The sequence below is a fragment of the Anguilla rostrata genome, chromosome 17 (assembly GCF_018555375.3).
Source record: "Anguilla rostrata isolate EN2019 chromosome 17, ASM1855537v3, whole genome shotgun sequence".
NCBI classification, from domain to species: domain Eukaryota; kingdom Metazoa; phylum Chordata; class Actinopteri; order Anguilliformes; family Anguillidae; genus Anguilla; species Anguilla rostrata.
In genome coordinates, this window is record NC_057949.1 from 10,823,251 (window position 1) to 10,846,925 (window position 23,675).

The 23,675-nt window shown below is 48.5% G+C and overlaps 1 protein-coding gene across 1 annotated transcript in view; it reads right to left on the bottom strand.

The window, feature by feature from the left end:
- Nucleotides 1–23,675, bottom strand: part of LOC135244192 (retinoic acid-induced protein 1) — a 46,156-nt gene that overhangs the window by 5,966 nt on the left and 16,515 nt on the right. Inside the window, exons 2-4 of the mRNA XM_064316462.1 lie at nucleotides 1,586–7,218; nucleotides 1,134–1,227; nucleotides 709–758 (exon numbers count right to left, since the gene is read on the bottom strand). Coding sequence (XP_064172532.1) covers nucleotides 709–758; nucleotides 1,134–1,227; nucleotides 1,586–7,201 — 5,760 coding nt within the window. The 5' untranslated portion in view covers nucleotides 7,202–7,218. The remainder of the gene's footprint in view (nucleotides 1–708; nucleotides 759–1,133; nucleotides 1,228–1,585; nucleotides 7,219–23,675) is intronic.

Sequence of the window (23,675 nt, forward strand, 5' to 3'; positions counted from 1 at the left end):
ACCCTAACCCAATTTGGCCCTTAACCCTAATTAAAGCCTTTGGGTAGCTTGAAAACTTCAAAAAACCCTTTTAAAAAATGATTAAAATCAACAAAATACACAAACAAATACAAATGGAAAATATAGGTTTCGGGTTTTTTTAAAAAAATTTTTTTTTTCATTAAAAAAATATTAATTTGCTCATTTTTTAGGGCCATGGTACCCAGGCTACAGTAGAAAAATTGCCCTCATTCAAAATCTTTTAAAAAACCCTGTGTCCTAAACTTTCCCAAAAAGCCCCTAAAACCATGGGGGGAAACCTTGCCTTTACCCTCAGACTTACGGTTTTCCTAACCCTAACCCTAATTTGGGCCCTTAACCCTAATTGAAGCCATTGGTAGCTTAGAAAACTTCAGAAAACCCTTTTAAAATTTATTAAAAATCAAGGTAAATATCACGAATACAATAATACAAATGGAAAATGATATGTTTCCGGTCTTTTAAAAAGATTTTTTTTTCATTGAAAAAATATTAATATATTGCACATTTTTTTATGGCCATAGGTACCCATGCTATAGTAGAAAATACTTTGCTCGTTCAAAATCATTAACAAACGTGTGTCGTAACCCTAACCCTAGTTTGTAGTTCTACTGTAGTTCTAGAAAGTTCCAGAAAGAGTACTGTAGCTCTCACTCATGTAGGACGGTTAGGAAAATAAACCCCACCTACCTTGTGTTCCACACATTTCACTGAAAAGTTGTCTTCTTGAAATAAGCAACCTGTGAAAAAATAATAAAGATAGATGAAATGTGAAAATGAAAATTTGAATACAAGCACTTAGCGCTTCTCCTTGATTAAGGAATACGCACATACACCACACACATACACACATACATATGCATGCTCTAATACCCCCACACACACACATTTGTACAAGTTTGCGCACTCAACCATGCACACAAACACATTCACACGTGTGGACACATGAATGGGAGCATTCACAAACAAAAACATGGGCGCTGTCTCATGTTTACACACACACACACACACACACACGCAGACATACTCAAGCATGCACACACACACACACACACACACACACACACACGGGAAATGTACACACAGACACTCCCAGTTTGCACTGCTGCTCGTACCCATGTCTTTGGCACAGACAAAGTGGAATATCTGGGAGCAGCCTTCCCTGCAGCAGCTGATGGACGCACCCACGCTCTGACATGCCGAGCAGCACTGTGGTCAGAGAGAGAAAGACCCTTACAACCAATCAAATCAGAGCCAATTCAGAGCCTGTTTCAGCAGCCTTGCCCACATGCAGGGGTTCACTGTTACCATGAGCAACCATCAAGACTGATGTATAAAGGAATAAACTGCAAATTTATATATGTATCCAGTGCTTTCTTTCTCTAAAATTGTGGAGTATAGAGCCAAATCAAGAAAAAAATGTCTTTGTCCCTAACATTATGGAGGTCACTGTATTATATATAGAAGTTACAGTATCTTTAATTAATTAAATGTATACATTTCTGTAATGTTATCTGATATATAGCAGCGGTACAGCACCACTGGCAACAGGAGAGGGGGTGCTTACCATCTGGGCTGCAGCCCGTGCAGCTTCTGTCAGGCCGTACAGCTTGCCGGCAATCAGCACCACCCTCCTGGTCCAAATGGCACACGCCTCGTGGGCCCAGTGCTCCTTGGCTTCTGCCTCCATCTGCAGCGTCCGCAGGCCAGCCCGGCCCCATCCCTGCCCCTCCCCCTGAAGCAGCCGCAGCCTCCTGTACTGCTCCCGGAAACTAGGACGGCTCGTTCTGCCCACCCCCAACACCCTCTCCACCCTTCTGTGCTGCCCAGAACCACACCGACCCCACCTGCCTGGGTCCTTGATGCTGTCACTCTTTAGTGGGCTGGTGTTCGGTTCCACCATGGTACTGTTCCCCACCATCTCTCCAGCTTCCACATGCTCCAATTTGGGCAGGAAGGACAGGGCCTTCCTTGGCACACTGTCCTCCGGGTAATATGGCCCACACAGGTCTCCTAGCTCCCTGTAGTTTGCCGGCTTGCCACACAAGCAGCAGGTCAGAGACCTACCAGACAGCCCCGCATTGACCAGGGGGCCCTGCAGCATTGCCTGGGAGAAGCTCGGCGCTGTTGCCTGGGTGAGGATGGAGGTGGCCATTACATTCACAGAGGCCTTCTTCCTCCTTCTCCGCTCTCGCAGAAGGAGCGTCTCTTCCTCGGGTCGGTTGATGATGACACAGTGGGAAGGCAGTTTGTCTGAGCTGTCAATGCGCACATAAGGCCTGAAGGAGCACTCGCTGTTGACACTTTTGCTTTCCTGTGATTTGTGTTTTAGAGGAACCTCTGGCCATTTTTCCTCCTCGGCAGTGGTGACAACAACATGATTGGCACAGCATTTTCTGTGTCTCACTTTGGGTTTTTGCACTTTTTTCGTAGTCTTGACACTCAGGGTCTCTGTGTTCTGTTTTATTTTCTTTTTTGGCCCTGTTATTGTGACAGCAACTGCCTTTTTGCTGCCCTGCTTGCTGAATCCTTTGCCACATCCCCTTTTTATAGGAGGTAACCTTGGGGGTCGCCCTCTCTTACAGACGCTGGTTGTGGGGATGATGGTGGTCTGTGGTGCCTCTGTCAGCTGCTCTCCACAGATGGGAGTGGCAGGGACAAGGGGAATATTAGGGGTGGGAGAGATCGGGTCAGGAGGCAAAGTAGAGAGAGGAGGGGATATAGGGTCAGAAGGTGAGCTTTGTTGCTCGGTGCTGGGGGGGACTTTCCTCCTCCTTCTCCTCTGCTTCAGGTGCATCTCGCGGTTGTTTTTGATTGCCCTTTGCTTGGCTAATCTTGGCATGTTTATGATGAGGCTTTCGGCATCTGGAACTAGATCCAGTGGCACTTCAGGTCGATCCCTGGGTTCGGCAGGCCGCCCTCTCCTTTTACCAACAGTTGTGCCCTTGATGCATCCCTCGACTTCTGCTCCTATGGGGACACTCAATGAGTCCCCACCTTCCTCCACTTTCACCTCCACAGGTTTTGGCATCTCTTTCTCTTTCAGAGTCTGCAGTGTTGTGCTGGTGGCTGCCTTTGGCACTGGATCTCCCTGTACTACTTCTTCAACTTGAGGGTTTTGAACTTGTTTCTTCAATCCCGTGGATGTGATCTTTTGAACCATAGCCTCGTACTTTAAACCTCTGCCTTTCCTTGGGGGTAGATATTTAGTTTTTGTAGGATGTTGAGGAGGTACACTAGACAAGTCTGCTATGTCACTGGTAAGGAGAGGAGGATCTATGTTTAGAAAAGATGTTTTAAGATGTTCCCCTCCTTTTAGCTTCTTCTTAGGGCCTCTCACAGCCGTTAGCTTGGTTTCTATGGGAGGTTCATGGGCCTTAATTTTGCTGACTTTGATTCCCTTCTGTTTTTTCAAGGGCACTGGAGATTGGAAGCTGGATTTTCTCTTGCTTATTAGAGGTACTGTCTTTGCCAACTTTCCAACTGCATTTTTGTAGACCCCTTTCTGGAAGGTTGTGCTAAGGTTAGGCTTTAGGATCACACCATCCTGGTCTTTTGACGATATCACCTTCTGCTTCTTAGTTTCTTTTGGCTTTTTTGGGGAACTATATGCAGTACCCTTCTTCTCTTTCTCCTTCACTGGTATCTCCTCTGTCTGTTTTCTGGACCTCAACACCATGGACTTCTGGTCTTTGACAGGAAGCACCATTGGAAGGCTCGGTGTTTCCTGATTTTCATCTGGTGGAGTGTTCAAACCTAGTCCCCTCTTTCCCTTCGCGTAACCCCAGGTATCTTGTTCAAGGTCCCTCTGCTTGATGCACTTGATTTTGGATATCAGGCCCTTAGGGGGAGGTGGGGGATTAGCGGCAGGACAGTCTTCAGAGGGCTTTGGGCCAGGACGCCTTTTCAGTTGAGCACAGGCTTTAGGTATAGCCTGTGTGGTAAAGGAGCGGGTTCTCATCCTGGAGGGGAAGCCCTCTGATGCTGAAAGCGTCGGCATCTGGCTGGAGATATCTTTGCTGTCACTGATGCCTATTAATTCGTCTGGGAAAAGAGTGCCTTTGCTGGATGCGATGACTGAGGGGACCTCTTTGTCTTCCGTGCTGACAAGGGCTCGGATTCGAGCACCCATGTGTGACGGCCTCCCAGGCCGGCCCCTCCTGCCTCGCGTGTGCTTCCTGTGGAGGGCTCCTAGGTTTGAGGACAGGGCCATAGGTTCAGACTTTGCAGAGGGTGAGGGCATCACTGCACTAGGGCAGCTTATCCCTGGCTCAATATCATCATCGCCTTTTTTCGGAGAGGGAGGGGTGTCGGCCCATGATGGGGCTGGGTGCATGACTGATTTCCCTGGGAGCTGGGGGGAGTCTGGCTCCAGCACCTCAGCATCACGGTGCTCAATGTTGCCCCTCACCTGAGTTGCAGGCACAGCCTGCTCACCTTGCAATGGGAAAACAGTTTCTGTAGAATATGATGAGGTCAAGGTATCTCGGACTGCCGGCCTCTTCTCACCAACTGCTGGTTCCTTTCCTGCAGCATCCACACTGGGATGTTGCTCATCACCTTGCTCCTTAGCCAAACCATGGCTTTCTCCCATATCACATGACAGCAGCCTGCAATTAACACTGTTCTTTGAGGATGGAGAGTTCCTGTTCTCCAGTCTCTCTTCAGGACCCATCAGATCATGTGGGATGGGGCACTGCTCTTCTGGAATCTCCTGCTTCTCTTGCCCCATGACAGAGAGTAGTTTCTCTTCAAAATGCTCAACCTCGGAGCCAAACTGCTGTTGCTGCACTGAGTCTTCCACTTTTGTGGGCAAATAATGGCCCTGATGTCTGAGGTCATCTCTCCACATAAAAGGGTCTGTGTTCTCAAGGGTGTCATAGTCAGTGGGTGCCTCTGACTTGTACGTTTCTGATTTCACTTCAGGGGGGATGTCCTTGTCACAACTGTAGCCTAAGGCATGACTGGCTTTTCCTGCCGGCTCCCTCTGATCAGAGTAGTACTGGCTCTGCAGGTCCTGGTATATCTTATCCTCCAAGTCACTGGGGAAGTTTTTGCTCATCGGGACTTTGTCTACCTTGTGGAACACAGGCGAGCATTTTTCATCATCTGGCCAGTCCCCCTGTTGCTGCTGATTTGTAACCTCAGGCCCAATGTCACGACCTATGGTCTCCTTCTCATTCTCAGCCTCTTTTCCCTCAACAAGAGACCAAGCAGACTCTTCAATGTTCTTCTTGAGCGATCCTCTCAGGCTATGCATGTCAGCTGAAGAGCCCTGGTGGGGCCTGAGGGGGCTGGGAATGGCTGCACCACCATGCAGGCATCTTCCTTGGTCTTCCACATTCTTCACCAGGGCAATGTTGCCATTCCCCTCAGCCTGTGTGGTGGGAAGTTGGGGCATGGAGTCAAGACACTCCCCATGCAGAATGCTCTGGACCCCAACCCCAGATGCTGCACCATCCACACTCTGTAGGGTGCCGACAGAATCCTCTGACTTTGTTGAGGTGTTGTCCGGTGAAGTCAAGGAGCAGGAGGACATAGCATCCAGGGCATGCTGGGAGCCCACAGGAGTTTGCACAACTGGACTCCTGCTCTGTCTCTGGCCACAGAAGTAGTAGCTTCTCTCCAACTGCTCATCAGAGCTGCTAGAGTATCCCACCTCCTGGAGCTCGGCAGAGGTTGGCTGGGGAGCCCCGTAGGCCTCTAGCAGTGGACCCCTGTCATGAGAGTCTGAGCAAGAGGCATCTTCATGCATTCGGGGTTGGGTCTTGTAGTCATCAACCTTCTTGGAGCCACCCCGCCTGCTAGCCCTCCTGTTGCCCACCAAGGCCTCGGACAGCAGTAGTTGTTGGACATTGTTGGAGATGCTCTCCACCTGTGAGGTCAATGCATTTAGGCTCCACAGGCTGGGGTTGGACAGCAGCTTCTCAGGGAAGCGCTCCTTAGCAGTGGTGGTATAGCTAGGCTTCTGGTGGGATGCGCTCTGGGGTGCATGGGAGTGCGGGGGCATGAGCAAACCCTGCTCCTGCAGACCAGAAGAGGAGGAAGATGCAGCGGAAGCAGAGGAGGCAGCAGGGCCTGTGGAGACGATGGGGGGTTGCTGCTGGTTGTACTGGAACGTCTCGGAACTGACCATCAGGGGGGAAGGGGTGGAGCTGTAAGAGGGTGACCTCCCCATGGACCGGGCGGGGGAGTGGCCGGACCCAGGGCTGCAGGTCTGATAGTACTGCTCGGGAGACCTTACGGACACATCTGGCAGGCAGTAGTTTTGCTGGGTCTGGCCAAAGTGTTGGTACTTTGATAAGCCCTCCTGGCCTGGTGGCATCCCCTGCTGGCCTGGCAACTGTTCATATCCAGCTCGGGATGGGGGCTGGGGGTAGACGTAACTGTTCTGGGACCGGTAGGGGCTTGGTTTGAGTCCTCCACCAGCAGCGCTGCTGCTGCATCCAAGCTGCCTGTTGTACTGGGCTGCAGAGGGCACAGGGTAGCCCTTGTAGCAGTGTGGTAGGGGGTTACACTTGTCCATGTAGGCCTGGGTGGGGCCTGGCAGGGGCTGTGGCTGCTGGGGGAAGTGCAGACGCCCCTGGCTGTGGATAGCGGGAGACGGGGAGGCATCGCGTGGCAAGGGCCGCTGGTGGTGGCTGCCATAGGCGGGGGTGGGCTGCTGGCTGCTGTGGGGGCACTGGCCCTGGGAGACTGCCAGCATGTTCTGCTCTAAGTACTGGGACCCGCCCGGGGTTCCTACCGTGCCTGGTGACTCCTGGTCATAGTGCGGCAGGTGTGGGGAGTCGGGCCACTTCTGCTGCAGGTTACCCTCATTCAAGTACTGTGCCTGGTAGGCGGGGCTCATAATGTGATTGTGATTGGTGTAGCCAGTCTGCTGCAGGTGCTGCTGCTGCTGCTGCTGCTGCTGCTGCTGCTGCTGGGTCAAAACAGAAACCTTGCCCTCCTTGTACTGCTTCTTGGGTGGGGCAGAGTCCCCCGCACCATAGCCGGGAAAGGCCTGCAAGCTGTAGCAGTCTTTGGACCCTGGTGCAGCGCCGAGGGGGTGTGACTCGTAGCCCCGCCGCCCGCCGTGGTGATGCCTGTAGCCCTCCAGGCGTGATGCTGACTCGTGGTGGGGCTCTTGCTGGTAGCAGTGCTGGTTACCGTGGAAACCGCTCCTCTCTCTGAATGACTGCATGGCTCCGGCTGTGGGCTCTGTGGGAGAGAGAGAGGGAGAAAAAAACCAAAACAAAAAAGAAAAAGAGTTAAGTGCTTCTGAGTGCCCCTGCACATGCTCACCTTTTTTATCCCACCCCATTTTATCTCCTTTTTTCTCTCCATTTCATCAGTACACACTTTCGTCAAACCTTTCCCTTTTAACGCTGTCTCCAGTTCTGACAGGGTGGCTCTCGCTATTTTCGATCTATAATCACCAGCCACAGTTTCCTCAGTTTCCTCACATAAAACATCTGCACAGTATGCCTGCACTGCCAAGACACAGAGGCTGTCCCTTTTGTCATTTCAGAAAGAGACAGGTTTACATTATTTCTATAACTGGCTGAAATGCAATACTCTCAGTCCTGTATTTATGTGCTTTTTCCTGTTTTTGTGTTTTTTTTCATGTGCATAGCCAGGAGACCAAATTGACCGTTCAGCTTCGTACGCTCCACGGGAGAAACAGCAAAGATTATTACTGGTGCAGTGTGACAGGTTTCAAGGATGCCCCCCCCCCCCCCCCCATCAGACAATGATGTGAAATGACATGCACCGGAACGTGTGTGTGACTCACAGTGTTGTCATTGTCACTGTCATTCTCAGGTCTCTGTCATGACATCACGCGGCACAGTGAGGACAAGGCCTCACCAGACAGTTGGAAGCATGATTAAAACATTCTCAGGAAGCAGACACCTTCAGAGACAGCGCCTTCAATATGCTCGATTATATTTCCCTAGGACAAAAAATTCTCCCCCTTAAGAAAAAAATAAAACCAAAAATCCTTGACTGTTTCTTATTGAGAATGGAGCATATTTATTTCTGTGGCCTAGATAAAATGGGTTGAGACATTCACTGTTCTTATACAACAAATTTTCATTTCATGTTCCAATTCTGAACATCAGAGTACGAACTACTGTAAATGGTCTGAGCTCCTACAAACATGCAAACGTACAAAAAAGGAGGTAGGTGAGTTGCACTGAGGCAGTTTAACAAATTGAGCCTGGGGCTAGTCCTGTGTTCCTTTCCACCATTTTAGCAGGGCCGTATAGAAGCATTAAAATAAGGAATAATGTCACCTGGGGATGACTCGTTTTCTGTTTTTGCCTTTGGACTCCTGTCAATGTACATTTTCACAGTCTCAGTTTCCTTTTTGTATACTGCTGCAATGTTTCCATCAACTAGTGCCACATTTCCACCAACCCATCCTCCCTGCAGGTCAGATATACCTGAGTAAATCTGGTTAGTTTCCAGAGAAAGCTGAAACAACCTGATTTGGTCAAACCTAAATATAATACTGTAATGGCCCCAACTTGTTTTTCAAGCTGTGATGTACCCGACCTCCTCCTGTCTCGTAGCCTGCAAGGCTTTGGGTAACAGCTCTTCAGAATACCTGCTGCGTCTACTGCCAAGCACGTTCCACGACTGTGGACTTCTGCGTGTTTTCGGGTGACCAGGGAAATGAGTAACGGATTATCTCAAAACCAAGGGTGTGTGCGGTAGTGCATGCCGATATTTTAGCCAAGATAGAAACCTGTGAATCTGCGAGGACCCAATTCTCAATAACGAAACGTATATATTCTGTGATAAATATGAAGAATAAAACACTTCTTCAAGTAAAGATCCAGCCCAGCGCAATCATCATTTGCCTAATTTGTCTTGCTGCTGCCTTTTGTTTATTTAATAATTTTTTTTTATGTTGGGCTCAGCTGTACTCCATCATTCTCTGCCGAAATGACAACTCAACCTTTCGGTGACAGCGGTGGCAAACATTTTAAGAATTCACGAGCATTCCTCGCTGTACCGACGGACCTAATTTCCCCCTGAGCTCTTCACAAACCGGGCCCACTCATTTCTACCGCAGCCATAACGCGGGCATGCTAAGAGGCCTCCTCTGATCCGGTGCGTGGATGTGCATCTGAATAACAAATCCCTCCTCAGCCGGGAGGTGGGGAGGGGGCTGGCGGCGCTTGGGGGAATGCGATTGTCCCGCTCCACGTTAGCGGAATGGCTAATTCGGCGCGCGTGCAGCGTGGTGGACCTCTGGGCTCTCGTCTTTTGCAGCAGGAGTTTGGAGGTGGGACTGCCCACACCTCGTCGCAAAGAGAGCCGCGGTCAGGACGCGGGACAAGCGTCGCTCTCCCAGCGGGAAATAAAAACGGGAATTTTAAAAAGCAAACCGAAAAGCGATTTTATCATCGCTTCCACGCCCGGGACCCTCGTGACCACATAAAATTGCATTTTATTGCCATCGCTTAATCTACAAAGTTTCCGCTCTCTAGCTGGAGAAAATCAAATGATTTGATTGCAGATTGTATTAGTTGCCATTAAACCTCAGGCTAATGACCCAGTGTGCAGTGCATAACACCAAGATAATGCATACATTATCTTGTGCATACAGAAGTATGATATAGATGCATGCGATGTTACTTGAAAGGTTAATGCTGATGGGGGAGCGCAGTGCTGGTCAACTTATGTTTTCGAATAGCCAGCACTGAATTTACATCTTTCTGCCCAAAGATGCTGAAGAGTGAGATGCAGAACAAGGAGGAAAATAAATAAAAAAAACGATCACAACTTAATCAGAATGGATTCCTTCATAGCCTGACGGCCTCCAAGAATCAAATTAGCCAATATCTTCCCAGAAGCTTTAGTCAATGCGTTGCTAGGGACGATCGCTAAGGAGAGTTGAAGGTCAGTTCTTGGCGGTCACGTACATCAAAGACTACCCGAACAGGCAGACTGAAAACCAAGACACTTGTTTAACACGAAGAAAATTGTATGGCGCTTTAATAAAAGCGGCTGTATTACTTCCTAATGCCAAAAGGATCCTTTTAAACCATTTTTGTTCCAGACGAGAAGCAAGCCAATGGCCAGCAGGTGAGCTAATACTAGGACACAGAGTGCTGACCAACCCCAAGCTGCAAAACAAAAACCACAAACAATGTTCTACACTGTTCAAAATGTCAAGGTGGCTCTACTTAAAATAACGAGTAATCTGGCTGCCTTAAAATCTTGAGTTAGACGAACAATAACTCAAGTTATTGTTTGCCAATAACTCAAGTATTTCCTTCAGTATGTGCTTCTACCGAAGAAGTATGAAGTAGTGAAGATCCGTTGTTCGCCTAACTCAAGATTTTAAGGCAGCCACGTTATTTTATGTTGAGTCACCTTGAGATTTTTTCCAGTGTAACTGCAGTTTCCACAATCACCAAAGGGTGATTCACAAACTGAAAAGCGAGGAACACGGGTCATTTTCTCAAATTGCACACACACATTCTGTGCAGGGTTTTTGTGGACATAGTGATGTGCCATTGAGACATTCCTCTCCCCTCGTAAGCCTCCATTCCATCTGTAAGCATACAATTTGCTGTTCTGGCGAAGTCCTTTATTGAATTCGTTCGAGAAAATAACCTTGTTGTTAAATATACCTCCCTACATTACAGGTGTGTGTAGAAATTCCGCTACCGCACACGTTGGCATTCCAAATACCTAACCACTCCAAGCACAGCACCACACACCTATGTTTGCCATAGGCTCGTACCATGAGACCAAGCATGAGACCAGGTTGACCATGACCTTGGGAAAGGTAGACCCTTTTTTTACAGTGCTCTTATGCAATTTCCATTCAGTAGAACAGAGAACGGAATGCATTTTTAAGTATAACGTTTTTAAAATGCATACTTACAAACTCGTAACAGGTTGTTTGCAGGCTTTCCAATTTGTAGTTCACCAGCTGCTTCTACCTCGGATACTGCGCACCATCACTCAACCCTTACAGCAGATTGCGTTTTTGTAAGCGACTCAAATCACTTACCAAAAGTTCTGAACATCTGCTCAAGAAAACATCGCCCCCATTTTGCTGAGGTGAGGAACTCAACAGATGTGCACACCTTGTGTATACCGTGTTCTTTTTTATTTTTGTTAGGAATAAGGCAGGTTTTGGCTGTCACTGGACAGATTTTAAAGACCCTGTAAAGTGACAAATCAGGGGCTGCTTATTTCATTTACATTTCATAAAACCGGTATGAAATGGGACTCGCGCGTAACAGTTTGCCCAACGGGCTCCAGAGCGGCTCGGCTAGCAAAATCACCCCCCCTAAAAACCCCAGCCCGTGTGCATCTGTCCTTTTCCAGCCCAGCACCTCCAAACTTAAATAAGCTCATTAAAACTTTAATTGACTCTGGTAAATGAAATTCAATTAAGCATCCTTAAACAATCTGAGCCTAGCCATTGCAGAACCCCTTGCACTGACGAATCGCAGTCTACCTGCCCTCCCAGTCAGAGCCCCCTGAACAGGTAAGCCAAACAGAGAGACAGGTCTACTCACTCTTCCCAGCAGGGGGTAAGCTCCATGCATCTCCATAAGTGTATTAAATTTATATTAAATAAACATATTATTCTCCCTTCCATTCATCACAAAAATGACACAGCTCCAGTACGCTTAAGGGTACAGCAGCGGAGTTCCACATTTAAACTGAACCCCGACCCCCATGACCTTCCGATGAGAGCCAACACCCTTACCACTACGTCACCATTTCAGGAGAGACCTACGCTGCTAATGTCAAACTCTAATCGTTGCATGTGCACCTGTGTGCGTCTGTGTGAGAGAGAATGGGGGAATCAAGACTCCAGCCATTTAAAAATACATTTCCAAGGGCATTGACTGCATAAAATGTAGGTGTATGCTTGCATAATTTAGGAACATTATTTAATTTATGCCAAAAAAACATGTTGTATTATAAAAAGACCAGAGAAAAAGCTAGTAGGATGTTGCAGAGAAGGCATGTACTGTAAAACATGCAGTCCAAAACAAATACTTTCTTAATGCAGGTAAAAATGTAGAGCACATTATTTGCCAAAAATATTACTCACTACCATATCAATGTGTCACATCCTTGTAAATATGTTTGACAACTTTACAATATATAACAACATACACAATGAATTTGGAAAGAATTACTTTCCATGTATATACTGCATATGAAAAACATATTATAAACAAAACATTCCTCAGACTTTCAGTTTAGGAGACTGTGGTACAGGACCACACCCAAGATTTGGAGCGCGCACGCATGCAGGCGGGCGCATCTCATTATTTTCCCATTCCCCCGTCCCTGTTTTCTGTACTTCCTTTACATTGATCTTTGGAATCTGAGGGGGGGCCGTCCAAAAAAAAAAATAAGACCGGGAAGCCCGCAACGCTAGTCCGCACGGGGGATCATTTTCTGCGGAACCGACTTCATCAATAACGGCGGGACAAAGTCGCGGTGACATCACGGGCCTGAAACGCTGCACGCCCTGCTGCGCTCGATAAGGCCGAAGCCGCTCGTTTCTCCCCGCGACGCGCGTCCATCCGTCAGGGCCCGGCCCAGCGCCGCGGCTAGCGCGCGATGCAGAGTGGGCGTGCTGTCACTCATCGCTGCCTCTGTCTGCCGCTTAGTCTCCCTCTCTCTCTCTCTCTCTCTCTCTCTCACTCTCTCTCTCCGTCTCCATCTGTCTGTCTGTCTGTCTCTCAGTCTCTTTCACTCTGTCTCAGGCTCTGTTGATCCCTCCCTCCCTATCTCTCTCTCTCTCTCCATCTGTCTGTCTGTCTCTCAGTCTCTTTCACTCTGTCTCAGGCTCTCTTGGTCACTCTCTCTCTCTCTCTCTCTCTCTCTCTCTCTCCCTCTCTCTCTCTCTCTCTCTCTCTCTCTCTCTCTCAGTCAGTTTCAGTCTGTCACCCATCCGGCCACCACCTCTCTCAATCTCTCATTCTCTGTATCTCTCAATCTCTCCCCCTCCATCTCTCCTGCTCTCCCTCTCTCTCTCTTGCATGTAGAGCATTACAAACAAGCGACAACTGTTTAGCATAATTTGCCTGCATACTCTCCCCCTTTTATTCTCTCAAATTCTGAAGCCCATTCTCTCCATCACTGACTGCTCATCTCCAGAATCCTCTTCCTGCAAATCTCTCCTCCTCCTGTTTTTCATTCTCCCTCCAAAAAATACATTTGTGTAGGGCAAACACATACAACAAAATAGCACAAAAATCACAGGACAATTATCTCTCTCTCACTCTTTTTCCTCATCCCCTTTCTCTCTTCAGCCAGTGCTTGTCTTGCCCTCTTTTCATCATGTGTAGCTACAGACTGACCTTTAACCCCGTTATTGCCATGGTGACCTTGAAGGGTAATTTAGGTCGATAGCAGACTACACCATATGTATTCCATACAGCACCTCCACAATTCTCACTGTCCCTGATATGCCTAAACAATTTAATGTTATTTTGATGAGAAAAATATTCCAACCCTACCCACATTACAGATCAACATGCAAATAATTTACAGGCATTTTTTCACAGCTCTTCTCTGAGTGTGCTTTGAAGGGTCCATACAGGGTCTGTGTGTGTAGGGGCCATTCAAGTCCCTGTGAGGTCTATGTGTATACAGGTCACTGTAGACCCTGTGAGGTCTGTGTGTATACAGATCACTGTAGTCCCTGTGAGGTCTGTGTGTATACAGATCACTGTAGTCCCTGTGAGGTCTGTGTGTATACAGATCACTGTAGTCCCTGTGAGGTCTGTGTGTATGCCGGTGGCTCCAGTCCATGTGAGGTCAGTGAGTATCATCATTTCCTTAAGTCACTGCAGTTTTATCATTTCATACATTAAAGACCTGGTGAAAATTGAATGTTGAATGAAACAACTCTAAAGACTGCCAGTGTGGTAGAATGTGTACTTGTCTGCAGCATGCAGAGACAACTGTTAACATGGTAACATGATGGCAAATATTTTATGCATTACATAACTTACGCGTGTATGTTTGATTTTACCATTACCATTTCACTATTGTCCTACAAGCTACCTATACCCCTGCCAACAAACACATACACACACACACACACACACAATATTGAAAGCACAAAATTGCCAATTCCACACAAGGCACGATGGATAGATTCACAAAGCTTTCCCCACGCAAAACGTAACCTTCCAGGCAGCTGCAGCCACCACCAAGATGGCCGACATATCAGGCCAAAAAAAACAAATGCCATGTTAAGACTCCCATAAACCTTTACAAACCGTCTGAAAACCTTTTCCAGTGCGCCACCGTTCAGCACGAGGAACAAAACGTGCCTCGCAATGCCCCGGAAACACTGCCACCCCTGAGCGCAGCCCAACTGATCCATCAACAGATATACACAACTCTCATAATGCCAGAGGAGGAACTGACTGGAACAAAAATAACCGTTGTGTATCATGTGACCCACCTGAACTACGTAAAACGCTTTCTACTCTACCCAGCCTTAGAGGATAAGCATGCATGCTGAGGACGCGAGGACATAGCAAGGGTGAGCGGAGACTCACGGTCACACTGCGGGTGGAGAGAGGGGCGTTAATGAAAGGGGAAAATAATGAAATTAGGAGACAAAGAGAGGCACGTGTCAGAGCAGACCTGACTGGATCTGAGAGGTCTGGCGGTAGGCAGGCGCGCAGCCCGGAGCCAGCGGCTCCTGGAGGGGCTCGTGCGAGTTGTCCTTGACGCGCGGTTCTATTTGCGTTCTGACCGGGGCGAGCGCTGCGTTCACCGCCTCAGAAGCCCCGCTCTCACCCGACTGCACGCGAGGACGATGCTGGAGGGCGGGAGAGAGTCCTCATCCGAAAAAAACAAAAAAATCTGGTTAATAGCTTAAATGAAATGAAAAGATGTTAATGTTACTGACAAAGCTATGGCACACACACACATACACACATATATATATATATTAATATATATATATATATATATATAGACAAGGACATGGCATTTATATATATATGTGTGTGTGTGTGTGTGTGTAATATGTTAGCATGTTAAGCCATTATTCTACAATAAAACAATTCAAATAACAATAAATTGTTACACAACCCTCCAAGCCGCACCCCACTTTGAACTCCCTGCCCCCACACACCCTCCTTGCTCACACACACTAAACCAGCCACTGGGAGCCAATACCACAGGATCCAGGTAGGAAGTGGGGGGGTGGAGGTCAGTGAATGGAGAACATGGATAGCAAAAAGGTATCGCTTAGGAGAAGGGCGAACTGGATACGTTATTTCCCTTCCCGGCTATTTTTATACAGCTATATCTGCAGCTATATCTAACCTGAAAAAAATGAAACAGGAACCAAGCATCTGACGTTATTAATGAAAGAGCGCTACGTGGCCAAGCTAAGTGATGGGAGAATGAGGTTTCATTAGCCACAAAATGGGGTGGAGCCACGTGACCTGTCAATCACTGATTTGTATGAGCCTCCTCAGAAATGTTTTCACCACATGAAAACTCAATGATTGCTTCAAATCAGTCAGTGAATAATGACTTAAGGTAGCTCCACCCATTTATAATACAAGTTGTGGCTGTAGGTGAATGCACCAGGCTGCGCGTGAAACGTCAGCCAATCAATGAGGAGTGCTTTCATTCCCCTAGAGAGCACCTAGGGGGCTGTCCCATTGAACAATTAGCAATAGTTTACCTCACACTTATGATTTAGCACACATGCCTTACAATACTTAATTACTGAGCGAATTAATTGCCATAGGGCTCAGAACAATTGAACAATTAAATAAGCCTTATCAACTTTAGGCTGCCGCTGGCCTGAATCTGTTGGAAGGGGGCAGATGTTAAATAAGAACGAGGAGCCGGTAAAAATAACAGCAAAGCCAGGAGATGTCTGCAGACGGAGGGAGGGAGGGGGGGGGGGGGAGGGGGGGGGAGGAGAGGCTGATGCTGTGGAGTTGACGATGATTAGACAGGGGGCAGACGTGTTTTCTAAAGAGTCAGCGTTTTGAGAGGGGGATTTTAAAGACAAAGGAGAGAGCTGTGAGGGTAAACCCCCCCTCACACCCCCCCCCCCCCCTCCCTCAACCCCACCCCTCCTGGTCTGCAGCACATCAAGCGGCGCATTTATGTACGGGGGGGGGGGAGCGTAGGCTGGGACGGGGGCGAGTGAGAATACCCAAACCCAGCACAAGGGTGTGGGGAGGGGGGGGAGAGAGGAGGGGGGAGGAGAGGGGGGGAGGGAAGGGTGTGGGGGCGGTCAGAATGCCTGCGCTCTCTTGATTACGAAACGAGGGACCGGGTCCCACGCCCACTCCCTTTACAGCAGCCACATCCAGCAGAGGGGAGAAAATATGGGGGGGGAGGGGGGGGGGGGTCGTATTACTGCATTAAAAAGGCCTTCAACAGCTCCAGCCTCCCTAATTGCGCTTTTAATCTTCGATCTTTCCCTCTCTCACATGCGCAAACGAACTGCTACGCAACTGACCGGATCAGCGGTGAAATAAAAAAGAAGAAGATAAAAAAGAGAAAGAGGTTGGTTACGGCGGACTGGGACGTGGGACGCGAGACTGAAGGTCATGTCTCCCTGCGGGGGGGGGGGGGGACATCTTTTTTCATTCTGCAGAGGACGGCGGAACAAGGTCCTTTCAGAAACAGAGAGCTGTCAGCTGACCCTCCCTATCTCGCTGCGAGCCCGTGGCCTATGAGTGACATCTCTACGATCGAGGAGTCGCGCCCCCCCCTCCAAAAAAAAAACCATATATACTAAAAAAAGATGGCCTATATTCTAATACAAAACCAAATACTTACAGTAAATTGCTACCTTGTTTATGCATTAAGCTTCTTTCTTATTCTTAATGCAAAGAAGTGTTATACATGTTATACAGAATAGCACAGCTTATAGTGAAATACATTCCAAAAACTATTATTTATCCATGTACCGTGTTCAATCCTATGTATGAAAGGTGTGGTCAGAAAGGTCTGATTTTGAAATCAGCAAGTCTGAAATACCTTTTTTAAACACTGACTGGCATACATTTATTTTTCTGGTTTCAATTTGACATACCTATTTTTCGTGTTAGGGTTAAATAAACAGTGTTTTTTTGGATGGCTGTTGCAACCCTCACGATTCCCAAGATTTGTGCATGGCAGATCAGGGCTACCAGAATAGTAAGACTGAACAGAGGTGCGTATATATGAAGCAAAGGCAAGGCAGCTCCTTTGCATTCAGAAGAACATGCATTCATCTTCACTCTATTTTTCATTGTCATTTAATTATCAAACCACAGCAACCACATACATGCTATAACCATACACAAATTTTAATCTATCAAATCACAATGAAAAAAAACAAGCTGATATTCTCCAGCAGCAATGCTTTAGTCTAGGACTGTACATTCCTTTCCAGAGCCAATGTTTACCATTCCCCAGTTTGATCACAATCTCCTTGGTAGTTACACTGAATCATTCCATTAAATTCATTTGGCCAACACTCTTTTTCAGATCAACATACAATGTGAGGACATTTGTGTAACGGTGCGAGACCTGGTAAACAACAATCCCAGCCCGGCGAGTGTGTATGCAACTAAAGCACAAAATTTAAGATAACAAAATCATAAATACATACTGAGGAGCACACAGTACCTACTGCCATGAAGGTAGTAGCCAAATACTAAAGTCCTAAACACAACTAACCAACAAGTCACATCAATATTGCATGAAAATGTATGCAATCTCTTGCTCAGTTAAGGTTGTTGAACACATGTTTTAAGTTCTTTCATAATTTTTCCATAAACGTGCTAACACAATGCAAATACATCATTTGCTTTGTCTTCGATTTCTTCATTATCTACCAAATAGTTTTAGTGGGCACGTGTCCACACTTTCACCAATCAGGAGCTAATTGATTTGCCTCATTTGATCAGTATTTTATTTCATTTTTTACCTCTCGTTATGTAATCATTTGCAATATAGCACAGTGTGAATATGGGACCATTGTTATTTCTGACATATTTCCGACATAACATGCTACTAATCCCTCAAAACATGAAACATTTAAGACAAATTAAGCAAAATGAACAGCTTGTTAAAATTCTGGGAATGCTGTAGTGGTTGGAACGAAAGCCAGCATACACAGGTCACCCAGGACTGAGTTTGAAAACCCCTGGCCTAGATAACACAAGGACAAACCAACACTAATCTACAGTATGTGCACAAAACAGAGCCCGCTACAGCTAGCCACAGCAGGTACTCATGGGATTACATTAATGGTGCCATCTTGCACCAATGGAGCACAATTCATAAAAAATAACATAAAATCATTAAGCATGAAATCATATAATACTCACAAGCATTGACCAGGGACACGCAGTCCATTGTCATCACACCTGCTCTTCCAAAATGGACAGTCGAAGTTCAGCACCAATCAAGGTTAAGAAATCAAAGTCAATGCTTTTATCTATTAATTTATAAATGATTTTTTGTGGGGACAATACATTAGCCATTGTTTCACAGTTAAAAACAGAGTGACCTAACAGATGTATTGCATACAAAGTTTCCAGCTTGTGTCCCAAATTCAACTTTTGTAGAGTTTGCAAAAAGCTTTAAATGCTATTAGGAGTACTTCAGGTAAGTGTTGCGTGCATTTTTGACACAAATACAACATCAATACGAAACACTGGCCCAAGGACAAACAGTCCATATTCAATACTTGCCAAGTTGAAAACACAGTCCACATTTACCTAGGAAACCAGAGTGTTTAGCTAGTATGCCACCTATTGACACAATGCAAGCCCATTCAAACAACATGGCACAAAAAACTCTCTCCTGTTTTGTTCACAATTTTTAACACAGTGTCAGTCTAAGTCTGAGGCCTGACTTTGAAACGGGGACTAACAAAGGGGGGATGGCTAGACATTGAGGAGGAAAATGCAGAGCAACAAGAACAACTGCAAAATAAGGTCATGAGCCATCAAGTCTATTACTCATTAATCTAAAAAACAAAGCAGCACAATGCAAAACTTTCACTTGAAAAAATGATTGTATCACCATTATAAACAATTATAAATAAAAGTAAAATGGTGGAACTACTATATAAACCCACCACCAACCAATAGCCACACCTTCAACACTTCAATGGAAGGGGGCAGGTTTGATTGACCTATATCCTCCTTTGCCACTTTTGCTATTCTGGAATTAATTAACAACCCCATTGGACAGAGAGTGACCATCGTATGAGTCCATCATATGAGGAGCGTTCTACCCAACACAGCATGGGCTGCATGTAAACCAGCTGAATCATTTGAGTCAACCCCTCATGTGGACCCTTCATGGGTTTGTAATAATGATAAAAAAGACATCTCGCTTAGATTGCGTACCTGAATTTAAGGTAAAATAATCTGTGTCTGTGTTTCACCCCCAATTTTAACACAGGCCTAACAATGTGTAAAATATCATGTGTATTGTGAATACAATTACATAACAGTTCAGAACATTGTACAGTTTGACCAGCCACATGCAATCAATGAAACCTTGCAGGAAATGTTTTGTGGGGACGAAGCTCTGGAATCCGAGGGTAAGGGACATAATCGATGCAAATCAGTTCTGCTCGAGGGGCAGTCATCTCTGACACTGGACTAGTGATGTCAAAGACAAGCCGCTCCACAGCCCTCACGGTTCGGCTAAGGAATTCCAGCCCCACTCAAGCCATCAAAGAGATACAGAGTTTCGGAATCATTGACCTCCGGCTATGGAAGTAGAGATAGTGCCATACCTATGATGGATTGCCCACTAGCAGCGAGTTTTTGTGTCATTTATATGGAGTCTAATGTTTTGACAATGATTTAGTAATAAAAATCTGTTAATCCTCCTGTTCCTTGGACCAAGGTCTTTTGGTGATCAGTATATTGGTTAAGGTACAGACAGGCACAGGTTTTTATTCATATGTGGAAATAACGCTTCCGTCGAAGGCTAAGCAATGGAATGTTCTATTAAAACAGAGGGTTCTTAAGCTGATGTTGATTCTAAGGAGCAAGACAATGGTATGCACCATCCATTTCCTTACCTTGTATTGGTCAGTCAGCATTGCCCTGGTTCATTAAACAGAGAGTACTGTTTAGAAAGGTGGACTAGTTATAAGAAACTTGAAGGCATGAATCCATATGTGTGTATTTAATCTAGCAAGGCAACACTTAAGCCAAATTACATCTGTAAATATCCAGCTGTACCTTTTTTTAAATGCAATCTATGTGGGCTAAACTATTTTAAATATGGTTGCCTGCTGAGCAGATGGATGTTACGTAGAAAATAAACACAGGTGTGTGGATGCGAAGCAGCAGCACAAAACCGAAGAGCGCCACTAAATAAAAAAATAAAAAAATACTTTCCCAATAAAAGTGCACGCGCGAAATGCATTTGATATTTGCGTCGGTTTCGTGTACACGGGGCTGCGCGCTCGCACTCGCTCGTCCCCACGGCAGGGCGGCGGACATCTGCGCGCGACCTGAACCGGATCCAAAGCGCCGAAGCGAAAGAAGAAAAAAAAAAAAGAAAAAAAAAAAAGCTTGGCCCGTCTCTGAAGCGTGAAAACAAAGGATGCCGCCGCAGCGCCGAATCCCCGAGCAGCCGGCGCAGACAGCCGCGCGGCGCCCGGCTCGGCTCGGCTCGGCTCGGCTCGGCTCGGCTCGGCTCGGCTCGGCTCGGCTCGGCTCGGCTCGGCTCGGCCCGGCTCGGCTCGGCTCGGCTCGGCTCGGCTCGGCTCGGCTCGGCTCGGCTCGGCCCGGCTCGGCTCGGCTCGGCTCGGCTCGGCTCGGCTCGGCTCGGCTCGGCTCGGCCCGCGGCCTCGGGGCGGCCGCCTGTCGCTCGCTCGCTCGCGGGTTCCTGGCCGTGTCGCAGGCGGTGCCGGCGGTGACGGAGCCGGAGCCGCGCGCCTGGCGCTGTCAGACGAATGACGTCGTTCGCCGGGGAGGTGAGCCTGAGCCGCTTATCGCCCCGCGCAACGCGCTCGCCATTCAGCCCCCGAATCAGGCGTTCCGCGCGCCAGCCTCACGAATAACTGAGACCGGAACCGGAGAAACGGCACTTCCACCGCCTAGCTAGAACCGTTAGCACGGGAGGCTACACGATTAGCACTCGTACGCGCACAGAAGGGGGTTTGCTTTAAGGCGATACGCAGGTGATGTCAGCCTGTGTCATTTTGTTCTCTCTCTCTCTCTGGCTCGCTCCCCCCCTTTCTCCCCCCTTTCGCTATTTCCCTCCTGTCCCTTTCCCCCTTTCCCGCTCCCTGACTTCACGCTCCCCGCTAAGCTCTAATTTAAAGGCTTTTCTGCTGCCTGAAAGGGCGAGAGAGGAGAGCGGCGACAGCACGAGGAAGCGCAGGCCGCCCCGCCCCCTCTACAGCTGGCCCCGCGCGCGGCTGCACTCCGCCGCCGTCGCGGCTCGGACGCATCGATTCGCTCCGAAGCGCCCGCCTCCCCCCCCCCGCTCCCCACTGTGTCAGATGCAACACCTCCAGGAAGGACAGATTCCCTCCTCCCTCCCTCCCTCTCTCCCTCTCTCTCTCCCCCCTCTCCTGCACACATGTCACTGCCCGCCATCCCCCCCGCCCCCCAGCACTCACACCCGCACGCATGCCCGCTCACATCATCCTGTGTTGCAGTGCGTGGAGTTGCAACGGACAAAAGAAAAACAACCAAACAGCGAGCAGCGCTAACACCATCTCAGAGTATTTAAGGATGGGAATTTTTAGCAGCCTGCGCAGTACCTAGAAATCCGTCTACCTCCGTAAATTAGTTGACGCGTACACCCCCCCCCCCCCTCCTCCATCTGCTTTTGTTTGATCTTGCAGCAGCTTAGCCCAGCATCAGCACGCACCGGGAGCGATACTGTACCCCTGGGCACCTTCGGGCCGCCCCCATCCCGGCTGCGCGCGGGCGGCGCGGGGGTTAGCGCGGCAGCGAGAGTTATCGCTCACCCGGGAGTCTTTGGCCGGGCGCAGAGGCGCACTCCACAAATCACCGAGCCCCCCCGCTTCCAGCGGGCGGCCATTAGCGACTGCATCGGGAGCACAAAAAAATAAAAAATGAAACGGAACAAAAACGCCAGCCCTCATCCGGCTGCCAAGGCAATTTGTCGCGTATTCGGTCCGCGGGGAACCGGACCCGGGCGCGGGACGCGGCGGCGTTCGAAACGCCAGGTCTGCCAGGGCCCGATAGCCACGCTGCACAGAGAGAGATACCCAGCCATGTTTCCCCATCCACCCCACCGTACGTGGGCTCGATTGGAATGAGGGAAGCAGACTGATTAATGGGGATGCGATGAATCGAACACTGTGAACCTGGCATTCTTGCAGACATGCAGGTGACTTAGATTTATATATCTAGCTTTTATTTTTTGGGGGGGGAGTGGAATGGGCTAAAATTCGCTAAAAGACCACCGCGAGCTCAGACGGATTTCCGAAGCGTCGTGTCACCGGCTGTCAGTCCTCAGGGGCGGAGTCACAGCGGACGGGCGCGGCGTTTTTTGGTCTTGTTTCGGAGCGGGACATTAGCATGTGTCGGGCGAGCCTGGAGGCGGCGCGCCAGGGAGGGAAGGATGACAATACCGGAGCCTCGTTACGGATGCGTCAGGGGCAGCCGGTGAAATAGGGCACCGAGGAGGAGGAGGAGGAGGAGGAGGCTGCGCAGGCGAGCCTGCGGCCCCAGGGGGACCGCGTGCCGGGCATGAAGCGGGGGTTATTTTTAGGAGGCTGACTCCGTCCTAACCTCTCTGGTATTTCTCACCGGAAAAAAAAAACAAAAAAAAAAACACATCATTTCCCCTCTGCGCTCGCTCACGCGTCCACCGCTAAAACTGGAGCAGCACTCGCGCTCTAATATGCGCAAGAAAATGGAGCCCGCTACGTCCGCCCCGTCCTCGCTAGCGCGCTCAGCGCTCCGGTGAACGCCAGTTCGGACGTCTGATAGCGGTAACGGCGGCGTATTTGCACGTCTGTTCCGTCCCGCTCTGAGTTCCGTCCCTTCGTAGATCGCAGTGCAGACGTACGGCAGCGTGTTGTTGGTTTGAACGGTGTAACATTAGGCACGAATGCCTCCCGTGAAACCAGTGCAGCATGTGATTCAGGCCTATAAACACGGCGTAACACAGGAATTATACTCCGCTCCCCCCCCCCCCGCCCCCTCACAGTGTTACAGTTACCTCACGGGGCGAGTTTATGCGCTCTGCTCCTGTGCACCCGGGGCTTATGAAACCGGTTCGGGGGAGGGGGGGGTTTTGCTCGGTCAACCCTTGGACTAAAACACGGTGACATCTGACGCAGAGCGCCCACAGGCAGACGGGCACACGGGCCGACCCAGTCGCGGCAGGAGGCCCACTTTATCTTTATCTTTTTTGCTTCGTCTTTTCGTTCCGTATTTTGAGGCTGGCTCGGCTGCCTGCGCGTATTTTCTCCGAGCTATTTGTAGATAAACCGTAGCCCCCACATACATTAAAAAAAAAAAAAAAGAAATCTGTTACTCGTTCCTTTCCCTCGCCCTCTCGTTTTATCAGCCGAGGCACAACGATGCAGAGGGCTGGCGTTCGGAGCGCCGGTGCCAGCTGGACGAGCCGCCCGCGTCTTTGGCGACGGGTCAGCGATGGCTCCTTCGGACGGGGCTGGCACATCT